General features: G+C 40.2%; 1 protein-coding gene, 1 long non-coding RNA gene and 2 other non-coding genes across 5 annotated transcripts in view; 1 reads left to right on the top strand and 3 right to left on the bottom strand.

Annotated features, from left to right (window-relative positions):
- Nucleotides 1–21,990, bottom strand: part of LOC145438132 (uncharacterized) — a 235,280-nt gene that overhangs the window by 53,865 nt on the left and 159,425 nt on the right. The gene's annotated exons all lie outside the window — the stretch shown is intronic.
- LOC145438079 (uncharacterized) lies at nt 69–21,660 on the top strand. 2 transcript variants are annotated; one of them, XM_080315475.1, is made up of 6 exons: nt 69–445; nt 2,346–2,405; nt 12,884–12,946; nt 17,718–17,953; nt 20,691–20,895; nt 21,130–21,660. In XM_080315475.1, the coding sequence occupies exons 1-5, from the start codon at nt 202–204 to the stop codon at nt 20,886–20,888; spliced, it is 801 nt and encodes a 266-aa protein (XP_080171601.1). In that variant the 5' UTR covers nt 69–201; the 3' UTR covers nt 20,889–20,895; nt 21,130–21,660. The 2 variants fall into 2 exon arrangements, with proteins under 2 accessions (XP_080171601.1, XP_080171600.1); XM_080315474.1 differs by having other exon boundaries at nt 20,691–21,660.
- Trnal-aag (transfer RNA leucine (anticodon AAG)) lies at nt 7,678–7,759 on the bottom strand. The gene has a single exon. It is a non-coding gene; the product is annotated as a tRNA-Leu (tRNA).
- On the bottom strand, nt 11,704–11,785 carry Trnal-aag (transfer RNA leucine (anticodon AAG)). The gene has a single exon. It is a non-coding gene; the product is annotated as a tRNA-Leu (tRNA).

Raw genomic sequence — 21,990 nt, 5'->3', positions numbered from 1 at the left:
TTGAACTTTCTCGTCCATTATATATACTTTCTGAACTGCAGTAAAAGAATTATCATGGCTTTGATGAACCTAGAACACATATTTAGTCCCGATTTATCAAAAGTCCGTCTACTTTGATTCATTGAGCAGCTCTTAATTTCGTATAGTAACCTATCTCACCGAATCCCTGACTTAAAGTGAACTCGCTTGAGACTGAACGAGATGAGGATAACTAGTGGAATATTCGCTATAAGTATATTTGTAACGATATCCGCCAGTGAGATTGAGGAAATACTATGCAAAGCGAGGCAAGGATGCCATCTTGCGAAATGCGATCCGGGATTTCCGTCGACACATTTGAACACCAATGAATATTCAATTACCTGTACAAAGACATGTGTTCAATGCAAGGAATCAAAAGCAGAACATGAAGAATTGAAAAGGCAATTACAAAGTTTGCGAAAAGGTATTTAACATAGGTCAGCAGCGTAGTACTATTGAATAATCATCTCCTGAAAGTATCCTCAATAAGGGTCGTCGCATGTATTTGAAGAAGTGGTCAAGGCTCAGAAACTAAGTAGTTCTTCTTACTTTTCCATATTTACTGAATTCAATCTAATTTTTCACTACTTCTAGTTCTCAAAATTTTGAGAGAGAGAGAGAGAGGGGGGACTTAGACGGAGAAATGTATGGACTGTTTTCACAGAGTTCCAACAAGACTTAAATTTTCACAGAAGTTAAGTGACGTCCAGAATTCACGTCGTGTTCCCCGCGAAATAGATATGGAATGAAAAAGATGTTTTCAAGAGGGTATCGGTCAATATAATATATGTATCAGGTTATCTAGTCCTAGTGGTTTTCACATCACCCTGTCGCCCATATAACATGTTTTGTCACATTGAATATGACTAACCAAACCGTTGGAGCTATGGCACCGTAGTCTAGCAACACACGACGTGTCCTATCCCGGACATAGTGGTTATTGACGTTTCACCGTTGGCAGTGACGAAGTAGTCACTTGGCGGTTCTGGCTCTGCGTCAGGGGTGGAGGTGATGACCATTCTGTAGTCAACACAACAAGATTTCCAGTAAATATAATTGAAAAGAAATATTTCCAAATTTGGGCAGCATTTTCAACAAGAGCCAGAGGTGGCAGCATATGCTCCTACGCCGCTGACCGTCAGACCTGGTTTTAGCAGACAATGAACTTGGGAATCTTACTGGAAAAAAGACATGAAATACATAATCAGCTTTTTAAAAATAAAATTTGTTTTCTTTGTACACGTAATATTTACTGTTAGTTCAGCTATTTCATTGGAGTAGTTTTTTCAAGAGCTAACGCATGTTGAACTTGAAATTTAATTACATTAATGCCTCTATTATCCGAGTATAAAATTATAAAATTGAATGGAAATGGCATTTTTACTATACACCATATTTATAGTGAACGTACTATTCGCTTAACGCATAAATGGAGTATCCGATTTAACCTCTCTGTGTCGGTCATTGTCTTAACTTTGGGTCTTTTGATTTTCTGGGAGGGCGCTATTCCAATTTTGGGGCAATTGGGGCAATTGGATAAACAGAACCGCTGTGCCATATCAGAACTATCAATAGCCATCATCATTCGAACGAATCCTGATGTCGTGGAAAATCTATACCTGCTATAATGTTGTAGCTCGTGCACGGCTCTCTGCACCGTCCTTACAGCTCTGTTTCTTGCTTTTTACAGTCTACGAGAGCGTATTTATGACTGCTTTCCATCACTACTTACTTACGCGAGCAGATTTAAATCCATTCAACTGTAGGCCTACTTCTATTTTTACTGTCTTTCTTGACTACTTTTGACCACGTCTGTGTATTTGCAATAAGGAGGTCTACATCTTTTCTACGGAATTGGGATATATGAATAATGCTCTTCTTTAAACTCAGGTAGACGATAAATCCAGGTTTTGGTGACGTCTATGCATATATGGTACATGAGTTAGTTAATTAACATATTGTTACCGTTTTCATTGGCTATTACCAACTTCATATCGTTGATATATTCACTCATAGATTTTGGACTTACTGTCATCGGTAATTCATTGTTGGCAATATTTACTCCTAACTGAACCGGGTGATTTTATATCCTCATTCACCCTGAGATACGCTTCATAAGCAACAGATTTGACTTTTCCATCATCGCAACAGCTAGGCAGGTATATCCCCTCCCATCATGACACAATAGATTTATCGCAAACACCCCAACTATACCGTATATTGTTTTTATTTTGACAATGACTTGGGTGTGGAGTTTTGGGATCGTGGTTCCAAGGGTTTGGGAAACACCCGTTTAGATACTATGTATCCACTTGGAATTTCAGAATGGGAAGAAATGAGGCCAATATTCGACGAAATGAAGAGAAAAGCCAAAGAAGCAGCAGGTTGTGTCTCAATTTTTCATTGTATTATATTTTATCTTATTTATAAATTTATACATAATTATATGTACCAGAGTTGGATCAATTTCAATATTTAATCCAAATAAAATTACGATTACTTCCTTGCATGTTTCAATTACATTACAATTAGAATTACTTTTGAACAGGTAATTGATTCAGTAAAGAGGTGTTCTTTGACGGTCGTAGCGACGTAATTAGCAACAATCTCAAGCTATTCATGTTTCATTCCTGATATGTGGAATACCCTTTAATTATAAAAACTCGAATGTATTCGAACTATTCCTAATCATAAGTACTGAAAACTACAAGCACAGAAAAATGTTTCAAGCGACTGTTAAGAACCAACGGTTTGAGCGACTAACAGCGAATAGGCTACAGTACAGTCAATGAAATGTAATCAAACGATTAAGCTACTCAGAGCTGGGTCAGGATAATGAAATGTAGCCTAATTGGCAAGGCGTCAACGATAAGGATGATACCGATAAGGTGTGTAGAATTAAAATAAATGCAAAAGGAAAGAACCTCCTGATAACTAAGAATTACAATATTTTGGTTCGCATTTACATTTTCACTTGCTCGGAAACTGTTAGATTGCATTTGATGAACATTCGGGTGCGAAAAGTTTCTGGCCCCAGTAAATTTGGCCAAGATTGGAGGTAAGATTGGGATAACATCTCTACAAATGCTTGATCAAGTTTGATGAAGCCTTGGTTGGAAACTTGATTTTATTTTGCTGTTGTTGCAACAAGCCTAGGTACTGGTCATAGACAATGTACCCTCTAAGCTGCGCGCGTGCGCAAATGCGCAGTGCTGAAACGGTCTCTGCGCACAGAAAATCTTAGCTGCGCACAAAAAATCTGAAGTGATGACTTTATTTTTTAATCGTTGCGCACTGTTCTCCAAGGTATCGCTCAAGCGCGCAGACTCGTGAAAAATTAGAGGTAACATTGCCAAGGGCAGATAGTGTTCTCGCTGAAGTCTGAAACCGAGGTACAATTGCGCACTGTGAAGAAATGATAATTTGCAATGACGTGGGCCTCACGAAAGATATTTTTTTTAGTATGGTCTCGTACGCGTCGTCGATACTGATATCATTTCAATAGCGCAGTCTTTTTCTGGGAATGGCGAAATAACATGGTTTAACAAAGTTATAAATAACAATGGACCAACTCGAAGTTAATCTGCGAGAAACTAACGAATAGTATTCTTCGCGTGGCATGAACATTGCATAATATTTACTGTACAATTACATGCCGTGAATTTTCGAAGTCATCACTTCCATCAGGCAAATCTGATCACGTGAGATAGGATAATACGCAAAATATGCAAGTGCAAGCACCAATATTTAAAAAAATATTCATCCCCTTGCAAACGTTTATCAGCATATGCTCCAACTGCGCACTGTGGGGCGTTGAATTAAATCAGCCTTTCAGCAGAACAAATTTTGATTTTATTCGATTCGTTTGAACGGGAATGTTCTGTAGATAAGGTCATACGCTAATATTGTTCTTGCTTCGGTCAGACTTGAATATTCGTATCAATATAAATTACTGTATGTCTTGATAGTTAATAGTGTATTGCCGCTATTAATAAGACGTCACATCAGTGTTTTAACGCGGTAGGCCTACATCGATCGCATGTATTGATTTGAAGTGCGTTCGCGTGCGAGTCGTGTTTGTACTGTGTATGTCTACTAGTAATATATATGTCACCATGTATGTACACAGATTAATTGTGACGTCACATATGGTCGCACAAAATTACGATTCGCCGTCTATATAGTACTTGCGGTTACAAGCGTCCATTGTGTCGCAACAAGTGTTTTGGCTAGCTGCTTGCCTGTGTGGCCAACGTTGCGTGAATACTCGCTTTATACTGATTGCTTTTAATGATGACAAAACGAATGGGTAGTTTCTCATGCTCATCCCTTAACCAAGCCAAATTAACAAAGAGGTGCGAGCTGTTTTACATGGAATGGTTGTCGGAGCATGTGAAAACGGAAGACATGAGTAGGTACGCCCGAAGACCTTTAATTACTATTTAGGGGTCCTATACCTTTTCAAACAACCTGACTCGGTCAGCTTAACAGGTAAGTCTGATTACGTGAGCAGAGAGAGCATAAAAATTGATAGTAATATAACGACGCAATCATGAATTACATAAATTTTTCGCGCTTCGCGCGTTCAGGCGTCACACCCACCAAACGGACTTCCAATCTAGATGATAAGCAGCGGAAAAAAGCGCACAGGCCAGGGGGGTCTGGGGGGCCAAGCCCCCCCGAAGTTTGATATATCACCCTATGGGGGGCCTTGTTGCGCACTGTTGTCCAAAGGCCTGCGCAGTGTGTTGGCGTGTTTGCGCAGTCTCGTGAAAAATTAGAGGGAACATTGGTCATAGATTTAAAAAAAACTTTGACCGTGGTGTAGGAAATGATCCAGCACAGGTTTCAGAAGAGTTTATTTGCTCTTCATCCATTTTTGAAATATCAAGATTTAGTTTAGCCCACCGGTTCTCTAACTTTTTTAGACACGCCCCCCTTTATGACAGTGAATATTTCGTGCCCATTCGATGTAATTATTGTATGGCCGATGTAGTATGGGAAACAGTTTAGCGTGACTGAATTATCTAGTAATAACACAACACGCATAGAACACCGATGTGAATAGGCTAATTATTACATGTGGTGACTGTTTACTAAGGCCTTAAGGCCCCTCGTCGTCATCCTGGTTTGTACGGGATTTTCACTGGTGCGACGAATAAATAATGATTGAATAAAAATGATTATTTTATTTTGTGATAGTCAGGTTTCCATGAAAATGTAATTGAGATTGTAATTGAGCAAAATTTTGATCAAATTACAATTACAATTACAATTACAATTCATGAAAAAATGAAATAATTACATTCAGCTCAATTACAAATTACAATTGATCCAACTCTGATATGTACATAAAATAGGGATTTTGAGATATTTAAAAATTTCAAATTACCTATTTTCAGCCTGCATAATACATATATCTTTAAGTCCTTCGCAGTAAAACACAAGATAATTGTGCCAATCAAACTATCTACAGGTTATTTAGCAGCCAACTAGATGACCAGATTTCGATCAAGTCTGATAACTTTACGAAAATTGTAAATGAGCAATGGATATGTTTCTCCGTGTCCAACATATTTTATGTGATGTTCATATAGATAGAGTTAAGCGCACGTTGAAATATCTACCGATTGCCTCGACGACACGGAAGAATGAGAATAATACAGAACACTACTTTCGATCACTTTGACGCACATGTCGACTAGGACTTGCAAGGGAATATAAACTCATCCCCTAAAACGGGCTAGGCTAGACCGGGTAAAGTATTCTTTAGGCGTCGGAATATTGCTACATTGATTTTAATCAGAGTGAAATACAGGTGTCTATATACTTGCTACATATATCACCTCAAAATTAAGGTATTGAGTAGCCAACAAGTCAGTCGGGTGGTTTTGGTTCTTCCCATATAATGAACATATCAATTCAAGATAGATCCTGAACGCCTGCTACATTTTTTTAATTAAATAACGATGAAACCCTTATATGGATTTCGTGGAGGTCAATCATTCACCATAATTATTATTGTGGGTCAATCTCATAGCACAGAGCCACTAAGTAATCATAAACGTAAAGCTGAATATTTCAGGCAAACATTTTTAACAACACTTATAAAATTCAGTGCTGAGTTTATTTTCATGCCACCAGAACCACAACGAGATTGGTCCTACGTTTGAATGGAAATTTTTTTTAACTAAAGACGTTGTAAGACATGAAAAATCGTAATAAGTGAAAAATGTCCGTAGTACAGCACCTATTACCAAGGTTCGTTTGCGAACGCGAAACTTCATATTTCTGCGGTTCCCATACTGAGTGTGAATGTGAACTTCACGCTCACACCATCCCTAGTTTCAGTACGAAATCAGTTTCATTGCATCCATATCATCATCGACACAACTTGGAACTTGGTGATTGATTGCAGACTTGGACAACTAGATAATTCTATAGTCGTCTAATTTCACTACATTAGAGAAAAATGCAGGTAATCTAATTTGAATCTAATTTGAGTAAAGTTTATATGCTCTAATTCTAATTCTAATCTAATTCGTGAAATATTCTCATGCTCTAATTTTTAATTCTAATCTAATTTATTGTTTTCCTGAAAATGCCTCTTAGTCCGAGGCATTTTGCAGCGAGTTAGCAAGACTTTCCCTCTCGTGCAGAAAAATCCATTGTGACGCAAGCATAATAGTTTGTAGTCTGCGAACAACATTCTAGTTTTTAAAACTTTACGTTACCGTTACCAATACAGTTACGTTACCGTGTTAACAAACATGGGAGATGCACGTTGGTTACCACAAAGAAGTAATAGTTTATTTAAGTAGTACAGATACAACAAGAAATTCATGATCATAAACGTCATTTTTTTTAAACTGAGCTGTGTACGATACCCGACAACGCTCTCCAGCGACTAATGAATCGATATCGGGGCTAACCAGACATGTTACTAGCTGATACGCTATCTCATCCTAAAGATTGATCTTGTGAGTACGTCCTATGCTGTTCTCCAAATGTCTCGGTCTTGGCAGTGTCTGGGCCATTGTACATCAAGGCTATATGGTAATTGATATCAGCTGAGTCTCCATCGAGGGAATGCTGCTGCCATCGCCGAAGTCGTTTAAGCTAGAGTGCAATAGTGTTTGTTGGGCACAGACAAATCGCTTATTTTGGAAAAAAAACAATAAAAATTTGGAATTGAAATAAATTTGGGCACTTTAGAATGCTCTATTTCGCGTTCTTTCAAAATCACAAATCAAATCGCCAGTCGTGTGATTGCGGTGACCCTTGGTAAGATTCAAAACGAGCCAAGCTTGGTGTACACGGATGTTAACTATTCTCATGATTATGGGAATGCCCTGTGATTTTATATGAACTGATTTCTTCCGTATTCATTTCCCATTCACAATATCATTCAATTTCCAAGTCTTTGGGAATTCAGTAATTCTAATTCTAATCTAATTCGGAAAAAAATATGTAGCTCTAATTCTAATTCCAATTTAATTTGGAAAACCTGTGTAGTTTTAATTCTAATTCTACTCTACTTTTTTGAAAAAACCGTGTAGCACTAGTTCTAATTCCAACTGATTCGGAAAAGCTGAAAAGTTTCTAGTTGTCCAAGTCTGATTGATTGGTCGTATTTTTAATTTTACGAAAAAGTAGTGGCAGCGGTGGGATTCGAACCCACGCCACCGCAGTGACTGGTGCCTTAAACCAGCGCCTTAGACCGCTCGGCCACGCTACCACATTACCCATTCCCTACGTGCAACTGTGGAATCACTTATATTTCCTGTGGTGCGCTTGGCTTAAACGTACCTGACCATAGGGCTAAATAAAAAACGATGGCACTGGCTGCACGCCGATAAAACTTCGCATTTCTTCCTGGGGCAGACGATTTTTCTCTTCGGGTTGCCGATGTTCGACAAGGGAATAATTCATTTGATTACTTTTGGGCTGTCATAATATGCGCTTCTTACGTGTGGCATTCTCCAAAATTCGCTGGAACTGAGTAGGCCTATACTCAGAGTGGCTTCGTCGACGTTCTACGCCATTTCGATATAAATCCCTACTTTTTATTGCATATTCTAAATACGGGACATGTGACATGATCTTATAAGCACATATATCTTATTTATTTTAACTTTGTGTCTTTCTATACGCACTCCGCACAAATGCTTGACAGACAGACCGTAAAAGCATCAGCTATAGCACCCACTCACGTCCCGCAGCCAATCCTAATTCAGAGACATCTTCTGATCGGTTCAAGGTCCGGTATAGAAGTCACAATTAGAAATCAGTGTATGGATAGTAGGCTTACAACGATATACTATGACATTTAAAATCGCACTGTAATTGGGTATATTGCCTCTGTTAAAAACTGGAAGTATCTGCACAAATTAAACCCATTCCGAGATTATAAGCGTCATTTCTCTCAGGGGAATTCACCCCCACCCCCCATTCAGATGCTTTCACGTACCCCTAGGCGAGCGACTAGGGATGGTATGAACGTGATGTTCACGTTCGCGTTTTGTGTGTGAACCAGTGTTGGGATCAAGTCAAGTCACTCGATTTTTGGAGGTGACTCGAGTCAAGTCGAGTCAAGTCAAGTCAAGTCACGAGTCAAGTCACATTTCAAGTCAAGTTAGCTTTTCGAAGTATGAGATTACGTCATTGCAATATGCTATCTGTCTGAAATACAGATTGAGTGGTCATTGATTCTGAACCGATGAACAAATATAGAGTTAAATATACACGCAAGAAGGCGCTGAATCGCTCACATAATAAACGTAGAACTGTTAAACTGCGTAATTGCATAGCCTCGGTTAATAGTTACCAGCCAAAATAGAGAATAGAGAAACAAATTGATAAGATGCGATACATTACCCATTTACAAATAGATGATACAATTCGATCCTGCGGCAATGGTTGAGAACAATATAAACTATATTCTAATTAAATTTCAATAAAGGTGTCGTTACGGTAAGAATAGAGAACAGAAATAGACATTTTGCTCTTTTATTACTTTACTACTAGAGTTACAACGTAAGCTGTAAGATTCGACCACTTCGTTTGCGGTCAATTTATTTGTGAGAGAACAATCGAGTCTCAGTGAAACGCACGATCATTGAATTATTGGTCGCTCTCACGGGTTACACCCGCGTTTCGTGAACAATCCGAACATACGCAAGATAAAGTGATTTTTATCGGCACCGATTAACTGATGACTTGAAATTGACTCGTGAATTTTGCTCCGAGTCACGAGTCAATCCACATTTCTAATACGCCGAGTCAAGTCAAGTAAAGTCATTTTAGCAAAGTGACTCGAGTCAAGTCAAGTCATGCGAAAAATGTGACTCGAGTCTGACTCGAGTCAAGTCATGACTCGAGTAATCCCAACAATGGTGTGAACCTCAGAAACCTAAAGGTTCACGTTCACAAACGAACCTTTTTCATATATTACAATTTTCACGTCATTACAACATGTTTGGTTGAAATTTGTTGCATTTACATTGCGGGACACTCTATGCATGTCGCTGGCAGCATAAAAAATAATTCAACACTAAACGAGCAGCACGCACCTTGACAATCTCAAAAATGTTACTTGCTTGCTCGAGATATCCAGCTTTCCGTTTGTGAATCAAACAGTGGAATTGATATCGTTGTCTGATCTAAAAAATCTAGCAGGCGTACAGGGTCAATCTTGACTTCATATGTTTACTGTATCATAAAAACAAAATCCTTTTGATTGGGGTTTTGGCTACTGCTGTATAACTTGTTAATGAGGTTATATCGGCAGGAGGTATAGAAACTAGGGATGGTGTGAACCTCTGAAAGGTTCGGGTTCGCGTGAACGCGAACCTTTTTGAAAGGTTCTGTGTGAACACGAACGTGAACCTCGTGACGTCATATTGCTAATTCCAACCCTATCTTTCAATGAAGTGATAGCCTATGATACCTAGCGAAGACTCGGGCCACATAATGTCACATTGCTGAAGTACATATTGGCGTTTTAAACGTCGCTAAATGTATCAACCGCGGGTATGAAGGCATATAATAATCTCATAAAATCAATACATTCCGTCGCTTTGCCAACAATTTCGACGAGGACTTACCAGGGAATATAAGCTTACGCCTTAATGGTCTTTGACAGACCGGACAATATGTTCGGAGTCTGAGTATTGCTACATTGATATTGAGCAGGGTGTAAAACGGGTTTCTATACTCGCTACCGATACCATAAACAACAAGTTATATAGCAGTAGCCAGCACCTTAATCGCACGGATTTGGTTTTAATGATACAGTAAGGATATGAAGTCGAGATTGACCCAGTACGCCCGCTCGATTTTTTACATCAGAAAACGATACCAATGTCATTGATTGGTTGAATAAGCATCATTCGCTGACTACGTATATCGCTCGTGATGTTGTGTGGTTGCGGGTCAAGCTCACAGCAGAGAGTCACTAAATATTCACAAACGGAAAGCAGGATATTTCGAGAAATTTTTTGCAACAAAAAAGCAAGTAAAACTTTTATTGTTGTCAAGATGCATGCTCGTTTAGTGTTGATTTTTTATGCTGCCAGCGCCATGCATAGAGTGACCTGCAGTTGAAATGTAATATATTTTAACCAAAGATCTTATAGTGAAGTCCAAATTACTATTTACCAAAAAGGTTCACAGTGCAGAACCTACCAAGGTTCTGTTGTGAACGCGAACCTCTAAATTTCCGAGGTTCACACACAGAACGCGAACGTGAACCTCGCGTTCACACCATCCCTAATAGAAACCCGTTTTACACTCTGCTCAATATCAACGTCACAATACTTAGACGCTGAATACATTGTCCGGTCAAGACCGTTAAGGAGTAATCTTATTTTTTCTTGCAAGTCGAAATTGCTGGAAAAGCGACGGAAGATATCGATTTTATGGAATTATTATATCATTTGAGATTACCCCAGTTGATACATCTGATGACGTTTAAAACGGCAATAAGTAACCTACTTAAGCATTGTGGCACTAGGAGGCCGAATCGTCGCTAGGTATCGTGTACAACTGTACATTAATATATCAGTTCACCGAAATGCACGGTTGGAATTAGCATTATGACGTCACGTGACGTCATGGGGTGCACCTTCGCGTTTACACAGAACCTTTCAAAAAGGTTCGCGTTCACAAGAACCTGAACCTTTCAGAGGTTCATACCATCCCTACGAGCGACCACTTCCGTAACGGTATAGGCTGGACGGACGGTGTATTTTTAGGCGTTGGGCCATTTCTGGGATATTTCGTTGATGTCAATCGAGGATCACAATAGTTATTGCGGGCCAAGTTCACAGCAGAGAGTCACTAAATATTCAAAAAACCAAAAGCCCAATATTTCAAGCAAACTTTTCTAACAATGCAAATAAAGTTCACGCTGCCTTCGCAATGCAGAGAGTGAGTGGTTCGTCGTTTAAATGGAAATAATGTCAACCAGAGATGTTGTAATGACGTGCAAAATTGTAATAATAAATGATAAAGGTTCGTAACGCATAACCTACTAAGGCTCGTTTGCGAAGTGGACGTCGCGTTCAAACCACCCCTAGTTTCAGTACCAATAAAGTTTCATTGCACCCAGAGACTCATTGACACTGACACTACCAACAACTTGGTAGTTATTGGTCGTATTCCTAATTTACGAAAACGTATTGGCAGCGGTGGGATTCGAACCCACGCCATCGAAATGACTGGTGCCTTAAACCAGCGCCTTAGACCGCTCGGCCACGCTACCACGATACCGAATCGGAATGCGCAGAAAATAAGGCCCTATATTTCACGTAACCAGTCGATACTGAGAATGCCCTTACCGAGACACGGCGAGGAATGGTCATTACCGAGAATGTAATAAAACATTCAAAGGCGTTTAGAACTATGAAATTTAGATCACTCGCGCCTGCACGACGCGCGGTGAGTGCTGCTAAGTATTGTTGCGCCGAATCAGATGGGAGCATAATTCATTTGACCGAATATTAGAGCTGGATGACCAGTAATATAATTAGAGATCATGTGAAACCCTGAACGGCTCTATGTGAGTGCGAGCCCGAACGTGAACATGAACGAATGACGCCACGTGACATCAATCTGCTTATTCTAACCCTACATTTTCGTAAAGTAATATACTAATTTACATGATAAACTAGCGACGACGCAGACTACATTATGTAGGGTTACCATATTTTGAGATCCGGAAAACAGGATTGCACAATCGCACATGCACGAATTAGGATTTGTAAAATGCAAAGGTATGACGTAACAGTTTACTTTAAAGCACAGACCTGGCGACAAGCACGATTTGAACTTGAATATGGAAACAGTGACTTGTACCTTTAATTGCTACGGCGTGCTTTGCAGTATTTACTTTATTTTGAGTCTGGATTACTCAACTGATGTACCTATGTTATACGTAATCACGGTGCATAAAGAAACTAGACTTCGGAGTAGGCGCATTTCCGACGCAACGGTTCAGTTTATACAGCCTATAGATTTTGTCCACATTAACATTAATAAATAGATTTTATAGTCTAAATCCCAATATACTTTTCACGGGCCACTCGGAGTCGCGTCGCGGGCCGCACAATGTCCGGGTCTGCCCTAGATCATATTACCATTGGTTGGATATGCAAACTAAACCGAGAGTTCACTATAATGGAGTAGGATAAACCAGTGCACGTATACTTGCAAATCAGAACACTTAGGTTTGCTGCACATGACTAATAGGCTATGATAGATGCTAAGCATCATTACCCCCATACATACTTACACACCCTGGTAATCATCTTAAAACCTTAAATAGTAGTTAGACACTGAATATATTCCGTTTGAATTTCAGAAAACAAAGAAGTGAATCCAATAGTCTCGGAAACGAAAGCAAACGCAACCGAAACAGCAGCAGGTTATATCTCAACTTATTGTTGGTTTGGTTTTATCTTATTACTATAAAATTGAAATTATCTCAACTTCGAATAGGCAACATCTGCGGGTATAACAGGGTAGAATCCATTTTCTTCTATTTAACCAGATGGTCCATATAGGCCTAAGTATAATATTTATATTAGTTCATAGTGAACGCAGTAAAATTATGTAATACAAACTGTGCAGTGTGCATTAATGACTGGATCATAAGGATCCCACAAGATGACCACAGTTTGAGGGCAAGTCGGATGATTTTTACCAAATTTAGAAATAAACATCGTCCACCGTGTACTATATCAGGGGTCGACAACCCCTGGTACGCGTGTAAAAAGTGGCACGCGAGATGATTTTTCATGGCACGCCAAATGATTTGACTCAAAAGAGATTTTGTAACCATGTTTGTTTCAAAAACTAAAACAGAAATTTTCAAAATAGAAAAAGCTGGAAGGGAGCCCAAAATTATTTTTTAGATCTAGATCAGTGGTTCCCAACGTGGGCGATTTGGTGGTCTAGGGGGGGGGGGGGCGAAATACCGAAAGGGGCGATAGGGGGGGGGGAAACGGACGAAGGGGGCGAAAACAACGGAGGGGTGAACTCGAAGGGGCCAAAATTATTTTGTGAATTAACATAAATTATGGAGTAATTTATTTAGAAATTCTTCCATCTTTTTCAAAAAATGTTCGCGCTGTGCACGATTTAATATTGCCATATATATTGATTTGGGGGTACCCTGCCCCCAACAACAATACGCATGATTTATGGAAATGGAGACTTCGGCGACGGCCATTACTGCGCCACGACACTCCAAGACATATCAAGATATAGGCCATGTAACATACGACTCCGAGAAGTATGCCAGAACGATCAGCAGCGAGAAGATCTCTGCCGAAAAGAAATGCCCTTGTGCTGACCGAAAACTTCGATATATATACATGTGTTTAATTGTCCATCGGCGCCCCAACGAGAATTTAGCTGTAAAAGTGTTATTACGAGGTCGAGCCGAAAAGTTGACCTTTTCCGGTTCCCAGTATTTGAGGGGCGATGATCGGTGTGGAGCTGCAAAAGGGGGCGATGGGTCGAAAAAGGTTGGGAACCCCTGATCTAGATAGAGCAGAGTCATTTAGGACAGATTTTTAATATATGGAAAGTTTTATCACTACAGTAATGAATATAGCTGAAATCGTAAGTTGTTTGCGTGGGAACGTTGGCAGTGGTCATATCGAATATATCTACTAGGAAAAAGCGTAATAATCAATTCAATCAATCCGAGATTACATAAGGAATCTGAAAGGCTAATTGCAAACTAACATGAATGCTCTTTCATTAAATCAGTCGCTTCCATAAGTGGGTGCTATACCCCCTGTGCGAGTTCAGTATCAGTATCAGTTTATTAATATTTTCAGCTTTTCAAAACAGCACAAAACAGCGATACAATGAAAAGATAGAAAGGCAGCGAAAGGACTTGGAGTAGCCTTTGAGATCAGACACCCACCTTGGCCTAGGCGAAGTAGAAAAGAGGCATGCACACTTAATGAAAAGTAAAGAAGAGATTATAAAAGGCAAGCGACAAAATGAGGTGGCATTTGGCGGAAGACGAGATCGATATGTAAAGTGCTGCTGCGGTAATCCTTAAGGCTGACTAGTTCGCCACGTCATGGAGTACTAAAAACTGCAAATTGGGCGATAGGGTTGCGCCGAGAGTAAAAGGGGGCCATATGCATTATATTTCTACATATATGTTTGGACAATCCCTAAGTTAATGCCAGCATTTTTGCACTACTCTCATCTATCGTATATGGCTATGAGGTCACATCGGTCTTCAATCGGAGATCGTCACCACGGATTTTCATTGTTATGCAACCATGAGCTGTCTAAACAACGAATCATCAATCATTATAATAAGACCCACCATCATCATTCGCAATCAATTAGCGATCAGAATTATTTGCTGGCGAAGTTTATCGACCGCAGTCCGCAAAGCCGACCACATATTCAAACGCACACAGAACGATGTTTTGAGGAAATAAATCATGCAGGAAACTTTTTAGCCGGGAATTTTCAAGTTCTCGTGTCCCTACTTGGTAACGTCGACGCTATCCAATAAATTTACAAACCGCGCATAGAACAATGTCGATACTCTAGATCAGAAATGTGGCTTAGATCGGGCATTATAAAATATTGTCCTCCAACCCCAATTTGAAAAAGTAATGTTTACGCGACCGCATAGTTACCGATTACATTGCGAGTTGACAAACACAACTGTGATGTAGGTTTAGTCTTACCCAGTGGTTCTTAACCTTGCCTCCAGCGCCCCCCAGGGGGCGCTGGCGATTTTGAAGGGGGCGAAAACGCTCAGAGGGCAAAATGGGGGGCGCTGGGCTCAGGGGGGCGGTATGGGGGGCGCTGGAGAAAAATGGCTTCGCAGTAGATGATGTGGTGGTAGGACATATCCTTAATGAGTATTCAGAGCAAATTAACACCGAAAACTTCGTTATATATAGCCTACAAAAGACATATAGGTTTAATTGTCCATGGGCGCCTAAATGACTGGCACCGAATATTCCTGTCTTGGCAATCTGAACCCAGAAGAGGAATCCCATCTGGCGGGGAAAAATATATGCCAGTGAAGAAATACCAATTTGAAATCGTGTGCGTCTTTTAGTTTAGTCCGATTGGGCGACAGGGATATCTAAAACTAGATATTCCTGTTGGGCGATATCCCTGTAGGGCGATTCTATATATTTTGATATATAGCAGACAGGAGGTCACGAGATAACATCATGCAACGAAGTCATACCAACGGGTTCGCCGCCCAAATATGTTTAATTATTAGGTACGGGCCCTACAGTTTCGAAGACACCTCACAATGTTCGCTCTACGTTTTGATGAGTCTGCGCACACTCAACAACTCACTGCGCAGACCCTTGGACAACAGTACGTAACGACTAAAAAAAGGTCATAACATCGAATTTGTTGTGCGCAACGTAGATTTTCTGTGCGCAGAGACCGTGTCAGCACTGCGCCCGTGCGCACCTTAGAGCAAACATTGCACCTGACTCAGGTCTACCGGTAAATCTGGTAACGTGAGCAGAGAGGACAAGGAATTGATAGCAATATATATGCAATTCCCGATCTTACTGACCGATTTTATCATGAATTATCGTAAGTTTTCGCGCTTCGCACAGGCTCGCTAAACAGTACAGCTGATTTCGTGGCAAAAGCGAACAACGTGATGGGGGGCGGTCGGTTTATCACACTATGGGAGCCCAAGACCCAAGTTTTTTTCGGCGGGCCTGGCGAAGTGCCGTTTCGTTCCTGCCAACGGGTATACGCCCGAAGATGTATAATAATTATTATTGAGGGGTCCTACCTTTTCAATCACACATCACTCATCAGCTCTACCGGTAAATCTGTTTACGTGAGAAGAGAGAGCATAAAAATTGATATCAATATACATGCAATTCTCGATAATATTGACCAATTCAATCAATAATTATTGAAACTTTTCGCGCTTCGCGCGTCTATGAGTATAGCTGGCTCATTAAATGGACAGTGGACACCCAATGTAGAAGACTAGTATCATCAAATAGCGGATAGCAGAACGGGGGATCTGCGGGCGAAGCCCCCCGGAAGTTTGGTTTATCACCCGATGGGGGCCCAAGACCAACGTTTTTTGGCGGGGCTGACGAAGTGCTGTTACGTCCCTGGTAACGAATTAATTGTACCTACGGGCACGCCCGAATATCTTTAATTATTAATTACGTGCGCTTTATTTACCCATACAACAGCTCACTCAGCGCTACTGGTAAATCTGATTTCGTGGGCTGAGAGGATAAAAAATTTATAGCGGCTTATATATGTAACTACCACCTATTCATTCATGCATTATAGAAAATTCTGGTACCTAGGGCGACCAGGCCACACAAACTTTGCTGACCATCGAAATCACGCTACGGGGCTCTTGTGGGCGAAGCCATCAGAAGTTTGGTTTATCACGCTATGGGTGCGCAAGCCAATCGTTTTTAGGGGGTTGACGAAGTGCTGTTACGGCCCTTCCTCTTACTCATTGTCTTTATTACATTCCTTACAATATGAGGTTGGGGGGCGCTGGAGGAAAAAAGGTTAAGAACCACTCTTACCGGATGTAACCTCGTGTACTCTGTCATCCTTAAAATCTCTACCCACACGAGCTGGAGCTTTCTTAAACTCCAATTCTGGCAAATCACACGAGTGACATCAGCTGAAATGACAGCTGATCTACACGAGCAAACGTTTAGTGACCAGATCCTCTTAACAACATATCTGTTCGGAACCGACTCTGCGCTAATGTAAGGTTCAAAGCAGAAAATAGGCAAAATACATATGAAAACAACTGGAACTAGCGGGTGCGTTAATTTAAAAATAGGATATCTTGGGGCACTGTTGAAAAAGTTTGGTAGTGAGATAATGCAGTAAGGGTTGCGAAATATTGTTTTAATTTGGCTTATGTAATTATTGCGATTTTACGGACTGTCTTTTTCTGTAACAGTGTAACATATTGAAGAGCATATTCATATTCATTGCAGAATTACATATATATAGAATCATCAAAACAGAGAATGGATCACCTTCTTGATAATGAGTTTATTCGTCGTCCATCAAATGTGCTGTGTCTTGTGTAACGGAATTTAATCATAATATCGACTGTGCCAATGATATTCGTGACGAAATCGCCAGAAATCAAGAGCTTGGCTATAGTCTCTTCATTGCAGAAGGTGAATGCGGAATACGTGGAGGTTTGGTTCATTCTGGGAAATGTTTCACTGTTCCTTATATCTCAACGACGCATGACATGGGATATGATCAAGCAGTTGCGGAATGCGTAAAACACGGAGCTTTATTGGCTGAAATTCACGACAAAGCTCAGCAAGCAGCATTGTCCGATTTTGCTCTCACAAAGACATCTTCTGGTGCATACATATGGCTGGGAATGGAATATAAACTCTCGGTAGTTACATGAATTTCTAATTATGTACGGGGTCACCAACGCGGGGCCCGCGGGCCCCAGGTAGCTCGTGAGGACCAGACTAACACCTAACACTAACTTAAAATGACAATACATAGGCCTATATATATATATATATAAACGCTTGGAATGATGACATCAAATATCCTCGCAATTACAATTAGTAATACCAACATGAAATCAAATCGCAAGATAACGAAGACTGAGGATGCGGCGCGCTGCCTATCATGCGACGGTCTTCATGTACGGTCTTCTTGAAATGGCGGGGGGTCCCATTCTGGTAGCTCGACGTCCAGGACAATGCCAAATGAGTAAACTACATTACTATTCGGTATAGCAGATAGCCATGAGGCAGTAACAGATTTTCAATATCTGTATGTCCATTAGGCTACGTATAGTATCTTTTGACATCAGCTTGATTCTCTTATAGTCAACCATGTTTCTTTCCAACTTTCTGTAATCGTTGCTGCTATCCGGTATAGTGAAATCCATTGAGGCTTGAGGCTTAACGATTGGAGATTGAAATTGTAACACTGCAAAATGACCTCAACATCAAAGCCCACCAGGCTGCACCAAACTTTTGGTGCCTTGTTGGGACGTAAAAGTAAAGTGCACACATTGCCCAGCAGCTATGAAGGTTCTAAACATGTTTGGTTCCACTTATCGTTGTGATTCAGCCTTTTCGGACAAGAACTTCATTTAAAAAAACACAGAACACGCCTCACTGATGCGCATCTGGAATACTCACTCAGAACTGCAGTGTCAATTTCAGTGGTTGTCAAACCTTTTTAGCCAAGCCTCCCTCGATGACAGTGATAATTCCCGTGCCCCTTTATCGTCATATCCAAAATATTTAAAAAAAAAATCAGAATGTATGCAATCCCATCGCATAGTTTGACAGCATGGTAGACGGAAATCAATAACCAATAGCGCGGACCGCTTGTCATTAAAACTTGAAACTTTTTCACGGGACAAACCCGCAACGACTTATCAAGACATATGAAGTTATAGGCCGTGTAGCATGTGACTCCGAGAAGTGTGCTACAGCGATCAGCGAGGAAACCGAGGTCAAAAAGGACTGCCCTTGTGCTGACGGCCACCTTCGATATATATACATTATGCATATATGTGTTGTCCGTAGGTGCCTAAATGGCTGGAACCGAATGTTCCTGTCCTGGCAATCTGAACCCCACAAGAGAAATGCCATCCCGCATGAAAAATTATTTGCCAGTAAAGGCTAAAGAAATACCAATTTGAAAGCGTGTGCGTCTTTTAATTTAGTAAGTTTCGGCGATTTCAACATCTTTTGACATAGCAGATAGGAGGTGACGAAATAGCATCATGTAACGACGAAGTCATTACACCAGCGTGTCCACCCGAAGATGTTTCATTATTATTTAAGAGTCCTATAGCTTTTCCAACAGACCTCACTCAGCTCTACCGGTAAATCTGATTACTTGAACAGAGAGAGGATAAAACACTGATAGCAATATATATGCATTCCCTATCATATTGACCGATTCAATCATGAATTGAAGGGGGCCAAGACCAACGTTTTGTGGGCGTCCTGACGTAGTTCTATCACGGTCCTGCACATACGATCTGAGCATATGCATACAATGAGTGCATGACTTACATATGCCGCTGGATAAGTAAGGTATATACCGATATAGCCTTATAAGGCTCTCAAACTCTCGCACCATCCTTCCATGCTATCCCGGTAATGCTGAGGACCAAGCGGGTAGGACATGGATACCAGTATTGCTAATCAGTAGGGCGCTTTTTTTTACCTAAAAACGGAAGATTTTGTCCTAAAATATCACAATTTTGACATTTGTTGACCTTAAAAATCTTTATTTTGACCAAATTTGACTCAACGTAAGCAAATTTTTCCCACATAATGTTAAAATTGTACTACTTATCTTCATTTCTGGTTGGAACTGTCTGTCCTTAAGAAGAAGCTTGGCCTGAAAAAAACTTTTTTGCCACAAAAAACTGACAAATTTATAGATGAAAAAACTTTATTTAAACGAAATCCTGGCCCTATGAAGAATACCAGTAGTTACATTACGCATTATGGTAGAAATAATTTAGAAAAAATTGTAGTACAACTAAAGATACTTTATTACATTCTCGGGTGGAAAGTGCCTGTCCTTACTAAGTAGCTTGCCAAGAATGGAGAAAGAACGTTCGACAGCAGCAGTTGTTGGCTGACAACACTGAATTTGTGCGTACACTACTGGTAACAATCCATGTTGCTTCATAGGCAATGGTGTCTACATCACAATTTTTCATCATGCGCTTTTTGATATAAGAACCATGCAATGCCCACGCAGTCTTGCCAACCTATTTGTTTCATTTGAATGTTTATTATTGGGCCGTCTTCAACTGTAGGCCTATGAAGTAGGCGACAAGCTGTAAAATGTCGAATGATAAGTTCACCCACGGTGCAAAATATACGATACAAAGGAAATGCAGGTTGCAAATAAGTTTTGACTTTTCAAACAATTTTGACATTTTTTGACCTAACGAAACAATTTTGCCCTAATTTTGACTTTTTTGACATGTCAAAAAAATGGCCCTACCGTTTAGGTTTTTGATCTGGCCTGGCCAGGGATTAAACCCACAAAATACTGATAAAGAAACCGGATGCTCCGTCATTACACGTTATCTTGTTGCCTTATTCGACGATATCACTGACTAATCACGTTTTTAACAGACTTCAACTTTGGTGTACCGATCAGGAATGGAGAAACATTCGAATCAATTTCAATGGGATACAACATATCCTGCGTTTTGGCCGTCATCTAAGTACATCGCCATGACAGTAGGAGGTGTCGGTGATTCAGATATCGGGATATGGAACAGCTCCAAATCACACTTACTGAATGGAGCGATGTGCGAGAAAGACACCTAAATAATTCGTTAGTACTGCAATAGAAATGGTAGCCTAATGCCGAATCATTGTAAGAAGAAAGTTGGTCTGAATATATGTAGTGCTGAGTTGATGGTCATTACATTAGAACTATGGTGTTTAACAATGTTCACTCTTTAAAACGAGGCGTGGATTGAATTTTGTGCTGGTTTCATAAATTTATATTTTTCGTCATTGCTTGCATAGTGACTATCAATTTTGAAAACATTATCTTCCATTGCAGGTATACGTTGTGGACATGCATGTTCTGCGTCACGAGAAGTATAAATCGTGGACACATTACTTGAATCAGTCGTTCGTCACCTGCTTGTATATTATGTTTGTAGCGATAAAGAAAGTTGGTAATGGGTGCGACAAGCCGTCAGCGATAAAGTTGTTCTGTAAAAATATTGTGAGGTAATATGCCGATGACGTCGCAATGATCAGATTTTGTTCTCCTATGATACAGTCTCATTCCAATTATTATCGTAGCTACAGTGTGTTCGATATCTGTTTCAAGGAGGCAAAATATATATAATGGTTAGTAATTATGATTGCTTTTTACCTATACCAGTCAAATTGTCATAGACAGCGCTTGATATTATGCCGGATCACGATCTGGCATATCGCCTTCGCCTATTGACATATATGCCACTTCATTTTGTCCTTTTCCTTCTTCTGTTAACTTTCTTTCAGTGTGCTTGCCTATTATGGGCATGTTCTAATAATTCAAGGTTAGTGATAAAGTGACTAATACAATGTGTTTCGACTCCTATAGGCTCCATCTCATCCGAATAAGCGGTTGTGTCATAATTATAAAAGGGCTAGATGTGGGCCGTGCTACAAGTCGGTAACTACTGAACAGAAATGATTAGAATTGGCCTGATCTAATGAGAGTTCTTTGTCATCATCGTTAAGACACACTTGCCTTTTCAATCGAATCACCTCCGTAGACCACCTATAGATTTACGGTGACCCTTGAAGAGATGAACTGTCTTGTTCTGAAGCAGAAAGAATATCTTGGCGTGTTGCATGAAGTAACAACAGCCGATCCTTTGTCGCCGGAAAGTATATATCTATACTTCGGGAATATCCCTTATTTTTG

Source organism: Botryllus schlosseri, chromosome 4 (genome assembly GCF_051294905.1).
Source record: "Botryllus schlosseri isolate E-star chromosome 4, Bs_hap1, whole genome shotgun sequence".
NCBI lineage: Eukaryota > Metazoa > Chordata > Ascidiacea > Stolidobranchia > Styelidae > Botryllus > Botryllus schlosseri.
This window is presented reverse-complemented; position numbering and strand designations above follow the sequence as displayed.